The 14,276-nt window shown below is 40.1% G+C and overlaps 1 protein-coding gene across 1 annotated transcript in view; it reads right to left on the bottom strand.

Moving 5' to 3' along the window:
- Positions 1-13,940, bottom strand: part of CLNK (cytokine dependent hematopoietic cell linker) — a 30,599-nt gene extending 16,659 nt beyond the window's left edge. The window contains exons 1-7 of the mRNA XM_075148782.1: positions 13,866-13,940; positions 11,215-11,377; positions 8,239-8,318; positions 7,888-7,933; positions 5,002-5,030; positions 4,637-4,656; positions 3,056-3,184 (exon numbers count right to left, since the gene is read on the bottom strand). Of these exons, the coding sequence (XP_075004883.1) occupies positions 3,056-3,184; positions 4,637-4,656; positions 5,002-5,030; positions 7,888-7,933; positions 8,239-8,318; positions 11,215-11,377; positions 13,866-13,940 (542 nt within the window). The remainder of the gene's footprint in view (positions 1-3,055; positions 3,185-4,636; positions 4,657-5,001; positions 5,031-7,887; positions 7,934-8,238; positions 8,319-11,214; positions 11,378-13,865) is intronic.
- Between the last annotated feature and the right edge of the window lie 336 nt (positions 13,941-14,276).

A 14,276-nucleotide genomic window follows, 5' to 3' on the forward strand; every position in this document is an offset into this window, starting at 1 on the left:
GCTGAAAATGAGCCGGCAGTGTGCCCAGGTGGCCGAGAAGGCCAACAGCATCCTGGTCTGTATCAGAAATAGTGTGGCCAGCAGGAGCAGGGAAGTGATTGTCCCCCTGTACTCGGCACTGGTGAGGCTGCACCTCGAATACTGTGTTCAGTTTTGGGACCCTCACTACAGGAAGGACATGGAGGTGCTGGAGCGTGTCCAGAGAAGGGCAACGAAGCTGGTGAAGGGTCTGGAGAACAAGTCTTATGAGGAGCGGCTGAGGGAACTGGGACTGTTTAGTCTGGAGAAGAGGAGGTTGAGGGGAGACCTCATCGCGCTCTACAACTACCTGAAAGGAGGTTTTAGCGAGGTGGGTGTTGGTCTCTTCTCCCAAGTAACTTATGATAGGATGAGAGGAAGTGGCCTCAAGTTGCGCCAAGGGAGGTTTAGACTGGACATAAGGAGAAATTTCTTCACTGAAAGAGTGGTTAAACATTGGCACAAGCTGTCCAGGGAAGTGGTTGAGTCACCATCCCTGGAAGTATTTAAAAGACGTGTAGATGAGGCCCTTAGGGACATGGTGTAGTGGGCATGGTGGTGTTGGGTTGACGGTTGGACTTGATGATCTTAGAGGTCTTTTCCAACCTTAATGATTCTATGATTCTATGATTCTATAATAAAAGACAGCAGCTTGTATCTCATAATAAAAGACTTAGAGGACCTGATTTTAGAAGTTATTCAGCAACATAAGGTGTGGATAGGGATCTAATCGTTTTTTGAAGGCTTCAGGTTTTAGTCCCTGCTTAGCTTACCTCCTCGACTGAGAAAATATGACAGTGAGTTATTTTGCTAAATCAGTCAGAGAGAATGCAAAAGGAAGACATGGGATAGAGAACCCTGGGAGCTACTTTTCAACACTTGTTCAGCGAGAAGGGGTCTCTTCCTTGCGCCTGTGCTGAAAACATCAGTGTGGAGAGTTAAAGAGGCAAGAAATTTGGGAATGATCTGTTAGGGGAAAGTTTCAGGAAGGCTAAGAGAAAGGAGAGGAACTGTTTTGGGTTTGGATAGTTGCTTTTGTGTTAGCTTCTGCAGTTTGTTATCTTGGTCTTCAAGGTCATTATTTGATGTGTGAAAGCCTATATTCCAGACATTGGGTGCATGGTAAAGTTAAGCGATAATAAAGGTGTGCTTGCAGGGCTGGCCTCCACCATGAGGGGACACGCCACTCGTATGGCCTGCTTACCACAGGCATGTAAAAGTTTAAATCTCACCAAAGCTTCTAAGCTACATTCCAGGATCCTGCACATGCCTATATTTTTTACGAGGCTATTTATGGAATGTATAAATAATGATGTCTTTAATTTTATATGTCTTCCAAATCTTGTTGGAAGACAGGACTTGCACTGCTAAATCACATCTGCGGTCTGACAGCTTTGCTTACAGCCTAGCAGATAACGGCTGTAGCGCCGTACTCCTCCACGCTGCAGCTCATATGTGTGTTTTCTCCTTACAAAGCTGTGAGTGGACTAAAGATGAGTGAGAAATACTTTTAGTGAAGTGTTTGTGTGGGAAATTTGTGAATTGCCTTCCCCAGATCATGTGTGGTCTTAGTCTCTTACTCACATGATTAAAAAAACCTAGTACAGTTAAAAAAACCCAAACCTATTAGAAATATTTTGGTATCTATAACTGCAGTGTGGAGTTTGGTGGTTATAGTTTTTGCTGCTGCCTTTTAATTCTAGCATAAGAAATGACATGTATTTATATTACAGATTTTGGCTTTATAATAGGACCTTTCAAATCCAAGTGCTTTGCATACTGGTGTCTGCTGGCAAACCCGGCTTATAACAGTTCTCATAGAGCTTTCAATGTATGTGCTGCCCTACTGAGGGTGGGGATCAGTCATGGGATTTGGAACTTTGCAGCTATAGGTCAGGTCATGCATCTCAATGTGAAGCTACTTCATATTAATAAAATATCTTAACAACCAACAGCTTTTGGAACCTAATCCATGAAAGAATTTAAGTATCATTCAGGAAAAAAAAAAACCAACATACTTAGAGCTCGCTCCTTAAGTATATACTTAACTTTAAGCAGAAGATTACTTCATTGACTTGTTAGCTTTTTTTTTTTTGCCATGGGATTTGTAGTGACCTTCGTAAAATGAAGCAAAATTCCATCCTGATGAACTGAAATTGAAACTATTTATGGAAGGATGGACAGAATTGGCACAGCTCAGTTGTGCCCAAACTTCTGGCTGCAATAGGTTTTTGTCGAGAGGCATTTGAGCATTATGCCTTGTGGCCCCTGGATGTGTGTCATTCCTGTTCCCAGCATGTGTCCACCACCATCCCCATTTATGAATGTGCATTTTGGTCACACAGCAAGAGCACATATGCTCACATGGCAGTGAGCAGCATACATACATGCTCATCTGACTAGATATGTGCGTTACGTGAAAAAAGCAACCAGACTTCCAACCTGACATATGCGTATGCTTGGTCATACAGCTGGACACAAGCAGTTTGTGCTTCAGGACTCAGCGCTCATCCACACTGCCGTGTCCGGATGCTGAATGAACATGGGTGTTGTATGACGGAGGAGGGCATATGGAAAGGGCAAGAAATGACTCATAATCTGGATTCGTTGGTCTCATGGGCTGGAGCAAGACTTCTGGCTACAGATTAGTCATTTCTTTTGCTGAATGTGGATGTGGAGTGTATTTCTGTATCTCTGGTGTGGTCAGTGTATTTCCTCATCACTTGGTTCACAAACTGTGCTAAGCAAGTGCAATTGTTTCTTGGTTAGTAAGAAAAAGTAGGACAAACCTTAAACAAAGTGTTCCTGAAAGTTCTACCTACTTTTCCACTCCCTTACCATTATTTTGGCAATTTTTTCCTTAAAAAATGCTAGTGTCGCATTATGCTAAATACTTCTCTCAATTATTCACAGCTGTCTAAAGAATAACTTTTTTTTCTTAAGTAAAAGCAGAGGTGCGATGAAGGTAAAGTCTCATGGTTTGACCGGGGAGAGTGTTTTGATTCTCAGGGAATGAAGATGAGGAATGCACCCGTACCTTGTGACTTTTGCTGATATTGGAAAGGTATGAGCTTGGCTGAGCGTTTTCCTCGTGTGAAAGAACTGGCTGCTTATCTTCGGCTCTGGAGGAAGTGGCTGATACTGCTTTGGCAGTGTCTTCAGAGGCCTGGAGAAGTCAAAGGAGAATTTGAAGAACTATTAGGGAATAAAGGAGGCAGAGGGACTGTGTTGTAAGTGCAAGCTCAAGAAGTAAACCACTGGAATTTTCCAAGAGCGTTTCAACGTATTTGTGCTGAGCTTAGCTCAGGTCCAGGAGCTTCTTGGGGCGCTTCAATAGCAACAGTAGTTTTGGATAATATTCTACATTTGCAAGACGTTACTGTCTTAACACCGCTTTCGTGCGCTTCACCAGTACGTGCCAAGTACAGCTCTCCAGTGTTGCTATTTCTGGGTGGATATGGCTGTGGGTAAGGCCCAGCCAGGGAACACACTGCTGCAGCTCAGACACACAGGAGAGAATGGTCTTCATCCTAGAAAACTCACAACTACCACGTGCCCAGTGTTTTCTGGCAGATGCGGGCACGCTCTGCCCACGCTCTGAGACCGGCCGGTCACAGCCCAGCTCCAACTGGGAGCAGTGGCACGGAGAGCTTGGGTGAGTAAAAGCAGAGGTGCACCCATCCTGCGCTGCGGACCTGCCTTTCAGCGGTGGACTCCTGGGGAGGGAGCCTTGTGTGTTTGCATGGTACAGACCAAAATTAAGTCAGATGAGAGAATTAAGAACCATTCTGGTCACCATAATGCAAACAGAAACAAATAGTGAAATATTGTGGAATAATGAAATGGGAATGTTCTTATTTCTGCGCTTTTACAGTTTTGAATTTGTGAAGCTACACTGTCCTTTTATGGTCTTATTTCATATTTTAACTTAAAGAATAATCTGAATATGTCTGTAATGTGACTCATATTTTGAACTTGTTTACAGCTTTTATGGCAGTCAGTACAGGCACTGAGGAATAAGCTTGTCAGTCCTTTTGAAAGGATGTCTTAATTGTAGCAGTTATTATTGTTTGGGGCTGAAAAGATCAAGAAGCGATTAATTATTTGTTTGTGGGCATATAATAGAAAATATATTTGTGGAATAGAGCTTGATCTGTGGGAGTAAGTGGAAATATTCCAGTTGCTTTCTATGGATACGATTTAGACTTGTAGCAAAAAATTGGCAGAAAGATTTAAGAGGCAGTGAAGTCAGTGTTATCACAGTGAGCAGAGCCTAAGGCACCAATACAAATCATTGGAAGATTTTTTTTTCCCAACAATTTATATCTGGGTTGAACCAGACTCAAGATTTCTAGGCTTTTGACTTGGTCGTATGCTCAGCCAAGTTGATTTTAAAGATGCAGGCCTGAGCTCCAGCTATCAACACTTACAGCTCATATTTTATTCTCCCTAATTTAATTTCAGAAGCTAAAAAAGTCCAAAGAGAGCCAGGTAGTAAAAGGATGCCGGCTCACTTCCAGTGATCTTGTTACCATGAGTAGTACGGATGGATGTGAGTGTTCATTAGCCCTGAGTTCCCCGAGGAACCGCAGGTAAGCAATCTCTTAAGTGACCTTACCGTGGGGGAGGTACAGGGTTCTGGAAAAGAGAGGAGACAAAAAATCTGTGTAAGCTTTTTTCCTTGTTTTAATAAGAGAAATGTAAAGAGTTTAGATTAAGCAGACATGCCTGTGTCAACAGTCAAAGGCTTTGTGCACTCTACAGCACATAACATCATACTTTAATATGCTACTTTGAAATCACTGAGGGGTAAAAGACGTCTGCATAAACCATGAATGCAAATAAGTGAGATAACGTAGGATTGCAGATATGAGTTTCTCTTATCCTTTAGTTAGTGCTAGCAAAATTGCAGCCTGCTTTTAAAAATATATTCAGTGGCAAAATGACCTGTAAAAATTTTAACTGATGAAAGATTCTGCTCACCTGGGGTCCATGTATTTTCATTCTTTCTCCTAAAGATAATTATTAACAATTGTTAATAGAGTGCTGTCCATATAATTCACAAATAAAGGGATAGCTTTATTCTGGTATTGTTATGATTATTGGCAGTCCAGCCCCATCCTTCCCCCTCCCTGGCTCTACCTCCAGAACTCAGCTCCGAGGTCATGTTGCTGTCCCCACAGCACTCGTCCTATTATCACATCTGTATCTCCATAACTTTTCCTGCTATCGAATGGGACACGTTAATTTCTGTGAAGCTAGCGCTGGAAGCTTCAGAGGTTCAGTGGGAGGTTGTTTTGTGTGGGAATGAACGCAAGTCACAGCCTAGACCTGAGACGGAGGTCACTGAAGCCGGGACTGAGTGTGTGTTTTCTCCGTTGGCTGTTCTGCACATGAGGCCACTGGGCTCTGTATGAGGCTTATTCCATGTGGCGTGGATTTTGTTCGATCTGTACTTTATTTAGTCCTCTTTAAGGGTGGATTCAGATGCAATTTGTAACTCATTCTCAACCATTTGCGCTTCTCTCCATATAAAACACAAGACTGTGTACTTAGATAATTACGGTGATCATAGAAGGGTTGAGAATCTTCTTGCACTGTAGCCAAGTAAATCTGTTTAATATCACTCACAAACATTTATTTGATGAGAGACGTAACTAGGAATTAGTTAAAGTTAAAGCAGGAAAAAACAAGTATTTTTGCTTTTTTCCAGCTTAAAATATAAAATAAAGGAAATAAAAAATTCATCATGATACTTGATAAAACAGAGTGAACTTTGGTTTTACCTCTGGCTTTCAGAACGAAACATCTGAGGGTGATATTTATTCAGGTATTGTAAATTCAAATATTGTTTAGAGACTTTATATATAGGCTTATCAAGTTGTTTGAGATGCATTTTTTGTCTTTTGTTTTTTGTATAGCAATTTATAAAAATCTTGAAAAGCAATGAAAGTAAATCTATTTTTTTTGTTTTCAAATTTACCAAAATATGACTGATTATTTAAATGAATGTAGGACATCTTACTAATTAAAAAACCTATCTTACTCTATTTGCATTAGATTTTGAAAATATTTTCATAAGTTCTACATACTGAAATCCTAACTAATGCAAAGAGACATGCAATATATCTTAAGTTCTCCTTAAAGTAAACCATAACAAATTGCTCTGAATAAAATAATGGTACCTTAAATGTTTAACAATTCTAGAAAATAACTGTTGACAAAAATTCTTCTGTGCTGTTCATGCCATCTTGTGGCAAAGCCACTTAATAGCACTGGGCATGAGAATAAACGTTAAGATAGATTTAATAACAGTGTAGTTATTGTCTAAAAATAAGAGAGTCCTCTATAAGTACTATTAGCTCAGGATGTACTAAAAATATGTATAAATTGTCTTCTCAAACTGCAGAGTTTACCTGCTTGCACTGTCTTTGGTACATCTTTCTTAATGTCAGCACACATCTCATGGAGGCAGACAAACATGTAAATCCAACCTACTAAATCCTGGTGGAATTTGAAGCTTTACCTAAACTGACAAACTGTCAGTGGGACCTTTCCTACCGATTTCTGCAGATTTTGAAGCTGGCTTACTCTCAATTCAGCTTTTTTACAAGCTACATCAGGATTTGGTCACAAGAGTCAGTCTAACCTTTCATTTCGCAAACTTTATAGTGCTTACTTTCTCATAATCTGTAGGAATTACTTGGCTCTATGTTCTGTATTATAGTATGAACTAAAAGGAAAAAAAAAATTCTGTTCTACGTGGAATTCTTTGCATTATTTTTCTGGTTGATCAAATGTAATACTTACTTTTTGAAAATCAGCTGTTACAGCCAACATAGAAAGGATCATATTTTCCTGGCTTGGCAATTGCATTCTTTTTGACCATATTTAGCATATAGCTCAAAGAGTTGAAAATGTTAAGAGAAAAAATATAATTCCCTTTCAAGGTTAATCATCTATTTAATCCCTCAGTAGTTGACTTCATGAGATATTGCTACATATAAAGTATATAAAATATAAAAAAAGTATATAGAAAAGTATATAGAAACGTACTTTTAAAATAATCTTATGACTGAGTAAAACCATAAATTAAAGGATTTAATAGTTGGACACCTCATTAGGTTCTTGAAGAATAAGATAGCAGTCTGTCTCCGATTTCACCACAAGAAACAAAACAGAACAAACAAAAATTAAAGGCAATTGGTGACTCAAAATTATAGGATTTTGAAGCAAATTTACAGTTAATGGTAAAGCAGTGGAGAAAAAATATATGCTAGGTGATATGCCATATAATTAGCATACTCTTAGTAGGAGAACATTGTCAGATAGCTTTTGTAAATAGTTACCCTAGGATGTAAATCCTTAGTAGGAATTGCTATAGTTGATATAGCTATTTAAAAATAGTTATTAGATTATACTTTACAGTATATTCATACAAAATGCCTGAGAAGGATAGGGAGCCAAAAAACAAGAGAGCATGAGAAGGAGAAGTAAAGCAAGCAGGGATCTTGCAGCCTTTTGGTGGAACAGTTCAGGAGACATAGGCTTCCCACCGCCCTTATGTCCTTGTAATGGTAGGGAAAAGGAAAACCTGATTTTGAAATTGAATGGCCTTTTTTCCGCCCCCTTGAGAAACAGAGAACTCATGAGGCAAAATATATCTCCTTTTGCAAAATAATTACTTTGATGTTAGATAGTTGAAACAGTATTGCATATTTTGCAGTCTGACTATTTTGGAAAGTGGCTGCTGTTTTGAAAACCATGTCTTTTCTATCATCTGCAGTCTCTACTTATGTACAAAAGCTAAATATAGAAGCAACAATTTCTATTTTTGATTGCAGAAATGGGTAGATTTTTTTATTATACCTCTAACACTTGGCACGCTCCTCCCCTCCAGAACAGGCGTGTGTTTCTGTTAATAAAACAAAATAAAGATGTGATGTTAGTCATCATCCTTGAAACTATGGCTAGTAGAAATGGCGCTGCTCCTGACTGGGATGCCTCTAATGCTTGGTAGATCCCCGGCAGTCAACAAGTGAAAGCAAGCGCCGAGGACATTGGTGCAAAGTGAAACAGGAACGGCTCACAGGAACTTGTGCGACCTTGTACAATTGAATGTTATGTGGCTAAGACTTTAAATAGACTGCACTTAACTTTAAATGATATTACAGAAAAGGGGAAATCTGTTTGTGAATAGGGTTTAAGATCTTTACTTACAGCTGAGTATTGAGGGGGCTGAGATGTTTGCTGGCTGTTCAGTGGGGAAGTGGCACCTGAAGGCCTTAAACAACGCTTATCTGTAAAAGAGGAAGAAAAAACAAGCCTGAGTAATTCAGTAGTACTATGTTTTAAGAAGAAGAGGTTTTAATGTTCAAAATATGTTTTTCAGGTCAGATCTTGCCATTTTTATACCATTTTTATTTTTTCCTTTTCAGAACTTAACTGTTATTTTAGTAGCTGTATTGAGGACATAAGCATGACCCTGGTAATAGCTTTATGGTTAACCTCCTCACTGCGGTTAAAAAACAAAGCCTTCATAAGCTGGTACACAGTTAAGGCAGACATTTGACCTAAACTGTGAACAGATTAGTGAATTTGCTTTTCATTTGAACCTTTGTTCTTGGCAACGCCATTGTGTTGTTCTGGTTTTGTGAGGGATGTGGGGGGGTTTACTCTCTAGAGAGCTTTTTCATTTTTACTTTAGCTTTTAATAAATATGCACCCATGGCCATCTAAAAGAAATGCACAGGTTGTACACTAGCATGTGTTTTCGAGTCATTAATTTTATATCTTGAGGGCATTGTTATTTGTCAGGGACAGATGGCCTAGCATCCCAGTGCAACATGGGATGTTAGCATTGAGTTTTGCCTTTCTGAAATACATTTTCAGACCTTTCCTCACTCTTGTGTCCTGCCACATTATAGTTACTGGGCATAACACACAGTGGTGGGCTGACCCCCAGCTGGACGCCAGGTGCCCACCAAAGCCGCGCTGTCACTCCCCTCCTCAGCTGCACAGGGGAGAGAAAATACAACGAAAGGCTCGTGGGTCGAGGTAAGGACAGGGAGAGATCACTCAGCAATTACTGTCGTGGGCAGAACAGACTCGACTTGGGGAGATTAGTTTAATTGATTACCAATCAAAGCAGAGTAGGATAATGAAAAAATAAAAACTAAATCTTAAAACACCTTCCCCCACCCCTCCCTTCTTCCTGGGCAAAACTTCACTCCCAAATTTTCTACCTCCTCCCCCCCATGGCGCAGGGGGACAGGGAATGGGGGTTGTGGTCAGTTCATCACACGTCTCTGCCGCTCCTTCTTCCTCGGGGGGAGGACTCCTCACACTCTTCTCCTGCTCCAGCGTGGGGTCCCTCCCATGGGAGACAGTCCTCCGTGAACTTCTCCAACATGAGTCCTTCTTCACGAACTGCTCCAGCATGGGTCCCTTCCACGGGGTGCAGTCCTTCAGGAACAGACTGCTCCAGCGTGGGTCCCCCACGGGGTCACAAGTCCTGCCAGCAAACTTGCTCCAGCGTGGGCTCCTCTCCCCACAGGTCCACAGGTCCTGCCAGAAGCCTGCTCCAGCACGGGCTTCCCATGGGGTCACAGCATCCTTCAGGGCACATCCACCTGCTCCGGTGTGGGGTCCTCCATGGGCTGCAGATGGATATCTGCTCCACCGTGGACTTCCATGGGCTGCAGGGGCACAGCCTGCTTCACCATGGCCTTCACCAGGGGCTGCAGGGGAATCTCTGCTCTGGCACCTGGAGCACCTCCTCCCCCTCCTTCTTCACTGACCTTGGTGTCTGCAGAGTTGTTTCTCTCACATATTCTTACTCCTCTCTTCGGCTGCTGTTGTGCAGTTTTTTCCCTCCTTCTTAAATACTTTATCCCAGAGGCTACCACCGTCGCTGATGGGCTCGGCCTTGGCCAGCAGCGGGTCCGTCTTGGCTGGCACTGACTCTATTGGACTAGGGCAAGCTTCCAGCAGCTTCTCACAGAAGCCACCCCTGTAGCCCCCCTGCTACCAAAACCTTGCTATGCAAACCCAATACACGCACAGGCAAAAAGCAGCTTTTTTTTAAATGTGTTTTTTCTGAAATCACAAAACAAAAATGGTGTCTTTTTGGTATTTCAGGACAGCCTTACATAAACAACAAAAGATGCTGACTGCTGACTGAAAGTCTTTACTACTAACCAAGATAAAAACAGTATTTGGAATTTACTGCAGATTTCCAAACAAAATGCACAAATGAGTCTTTGGAACATAATGTAGAATATCTGGATGTTCAGACTGATTGTGATCTGCTCACACATTGATAAATTTACTCACGTTAAAAGCCATCTATTTGTTTAGACATCAAACTAACTCCCACAAAAGTCAGTAGAAAAATCTTTGCTGATTTTGATGTGAACTGGAGCAAGCTTTCATACATATACTGATCCTGTATTTTCAGATATTTTTGGTTTCTGGTTTCCATTCTTCGTCGTCTAGGATTTCCGCCCAGTTTTTTAATGATATAAAACCTCCACAAAGTGTTTATAATGGCTTCGAGCAATGGATATCTAAGGATGATATTTCACTCCTGTAAACGGGATATTAATTGGCTATGTATGTTTGGGCATTAAATGTGACTTAGAATGGCTTCAATAAACTGAAACTTGATTAATGCAGCTATCTTGCAAGGTTAAGAATGCCTGAGAAATAAACTCAAACTAATTGCTTATTGCTGCTATTGAAAGTGGCAGAGAACACCTTTAAAAAGAATACTACATTTCTTAATCTGCAAATTGTCATGTGGAGGAAAGTTTCACGTGTTCTTTAATATGTTTTCCATCTTAAAGATTTCTAGGCTTAAATAGTAGCGGGCTTTTCTGAAACGGTTGTGGGTTTGACCAGTCAGTTTTTTGCACATTCCAGGTGGAATGGGATCATAGAATTTCTCCCATGACGGTAATATTAAAATTACAAAAGCAGCATGTAATTATTAATTTAACATAATGTAATGGAAATAAAGGTAACTGTTGAATATGAAGATGCAGACAAAGCTCCTCTCTTGTTCCTGCCCACCAGTGTTTTATTTTTCAGTTGAACCATTTAATTTTAAAAAATATCTGGACTGAAAACCCCAAGTCTGTACTGTTCCTATTTACCTCTAGGTTTGGCTCACTTTCCGCAGACAGCAAAAGTTACCTGCATATTCGGATTCTTGTAGAGGTTTGGCAGGAAGGATTCTCAAAGCATGGATGGCCTCCAGAGTAGAAGAACTCACAGTCTCATAATCACCTTCTTCCTTCTCAGATACCTTGGAGGAAGATTGTAAGTCACTCTTGCCCTTCATTGTCAAATCTTTGTTCTGGGTAGAAGAAGAGATACACAGATAGTACAAATAAATTTAAGTTCCAGATTAGTTTCAGATTTTGAAATATTTGATTAGCAGAACCAGACATTTTGGTGCACAGGAAATTTTCTGATGGAAATTGAAGGGTTGGAAAGTAGTTGAGCAAGTGTTTTGAGGATCTAAATTTTTGATTTAGATTCATAAAATAACCATTTAGGAGACAGTTTAGGTCTCTCTCTGAATTTGGCCTGTCACCACTCTTGAAAATATAATGAGAGTGTTTAATTCTATGATCATTGCAGACATTTGAAACTGTGCCTTTCATTATATTATCCACATGGTATTTGTATTGTACTGATTGTTTACATATGTTACTTGCAAGAATATATTAACTAGCTCATCACAAATGTCATGCTTTAAAATAAAAACATGCACTGTTTTTGAGAATTTGTGCTATCAATCAAATGTGCAGTCCAAGTGAACGCGATAGCAAGTATGTATTGAACAGTCCACAGAAGTCCACAGAAATGTGGTGCTGAGGGTGACGCAGGATGTCTCTGGATGTGTCTATACACTAGTACTAGGTTTGTTCAAGATAGTTTTCTGGAGTCCTGCTCCACCCTTCACACTCACTGTTTACTTGCTGGAACGTAACTGCTGGCTTCCTTCAGGAGGAGACATGCACAAACAGCACAGAGCTGAGGTTACTGCTGAGTGAACTCAGCTGAGGGCAGCCAGTGTCTTTGTAAGTCATATTTTGCTATCATCAGAGACAGTATAGGTGCTTCCATGCACTTGGATCTTCCCTGATGTTTGTTTTAATCTCTTCTTGAACTCACTAGTAATGGGGAATCAATAGCTTCCTGAGGTCTCTTCTTCCACTAGTTAACTGTCCTTTCAGTTCATGCTTTTTCTCTTGAGTGCCACAAATTAAACCAATTTGTTTTACCCTCCAAGGACACTAAAAAAATTGATTGCTATCCACTTTATTTCAGCCTTTATTATGCTTAATGCCTATAATTATGGTTTTTTTTAGTCTTCTCACTAAGCGAGTACAATTCTTTAAAGCTTTCCCCAGTTGTTAACCCACTTAAAAGATTTTGAACCTCATATCCCCAGCATTACTTTCCTGTTTACTTTCTCCAGGTTGTACACATCGTTAGTACAACATCAAGCAGACTTCCGAGAAGTGTTCTTGACAGTACATTTCAGGGTGAGGTTTGCCTTTTTATAACAGTACATAAAAAAATACCAGCACACCCTAGACAGACCCCTGCAGGATACCTGGGTTTGCAGGCTCTTCTGCGGCGTAACTCTCTCCAGTTCAGTGACAGACTACTGTCAACTAGGGTTGACAGTAGGTGGATATTTTTTCAATCAATCAATTGTGCAAACACTTCACACATTTTCATCTAGACCAGGTTTTCAGGTTTCTACTTGTGAGACTGTCTTCTGGGAAATGTCAAAGACCTAACAAAAATCAAGATATATCACATCTACTGTTTTCTTTCTCCCTGTTAGGGTCGTATTTCTGCTGAGAAGGAAATTACTTTGATTTGAGGAGTTGATGAGATGTTCTTCATGTTCACACTAGCAATTTTTTACATAATCAGACTTATTATTTCCAACAGATGCTTTCAGACTGACTTTGTTTAATAGTTTCTCCAGGTATCCAATGAACCCTCAGGATTTGCTTTCTTTCTTGTAAGAAATTGAGGTTACCACTGATCTTTTCCATTGCTTTAGGAACTCAGGCCTCCTTGGAGAGTTACCAAAGATAATCAATTAATGTCTCAGAAATTACTTCAAATACTTCCTTAAGTGCTTTAGCGTAAGTAAATATTCTCCTGGCTTTTCTTTCCCTGTTCCGCTCTGCGTGATAACTGCCTTCTAGTTGGTATTAATCCCATATAGCGTCTGATTGTAATTAACCTTTCTGTGAAACCTGAAGCAGCCAAAGTGTTGATTGCATCAACCTTCTTTAGTCATCCTTTATTTGTTCAACTTACTTACTTATTAAGGAATAGACCTGTGCTTTCTTTTCATCTTTCTTTGACATGTAAGGAATTTGCAGTCTTTTCTTGTACGCCTCAGCTGAAACTCAAAAACAACTTTCAGATAGAAATGGGAAGACATTGAAACGTGTACTGTTAGCTTTTCAGCTTTCATTTGTGTTGGATACATATTAAACCTTGAGGTTTATGAGTTACGTATTTGTTCAGCTTGACTCCTGTTATTTTCACATGATCTTATGTAAAGATGTATTTTAGATTCAGGCCATAGATGGAGAATTGACTAGTGAGTGAGTCACTTCTCTAATCTAGCTCCCACTAAAACAAAGTAAAAGTTCTCATCTATACTTCAAAATTCTCATGCTTTATTTTGCATTATCAAACAGTGAGGATTACATTTTCTGTTACCAGCATTATAGCCAAAAGGATAATAACACACATCAGGAAGTGAAAGAAAAGTTAAATTTTAGGAAGAAGAGTGTGATACTTACAAAATGATAGCTATCAGCAGGAATAATTCTTCTGTTTTCTGTATAAAATGGAGAAAAAATGTCAGCAGGTGTCATTCTGTAGAATATGATACAATAACTAATAACTTATATAAAGGAATAAAAATCTGCCAATTGCACGGTATTTTACAAATACTAAAACAAAGGAGATGAAGTAAATCCATCCACGAGTTTGTTGACCTATGCAATGCATGAGGAAGTAGCTGCGTGGAAATGGGATTCACAACCACTAGCATGTCTAAGCCCGCCCACAGAAAACACCCGGAGAAGGATGTGCTTGAACTCCTCTCTCTCTCCTCTGAGTTTTGCTGCTTGGTGCAGAACTGTAAGGGCTCACCATGGTGAGCTCAGGGATCCTGGTGTGGAAATCCCTCTTCTGAACAGAAACATATC

The sequence above is a fragment of the Calonectris borealis genome, chromosome 4, assembly GCF_964195595.1.
Source record: "Calonectris borealis chromosome 4, bCalBor7.hap1.2, whole genome shotgun sequence".
Classification (NCBI taxonomy): Eukaryota; Metazoa; Chordata; class Aves; order Procellariiformes; family Procellariidae; genus Calonectris; species Calonectris borealis.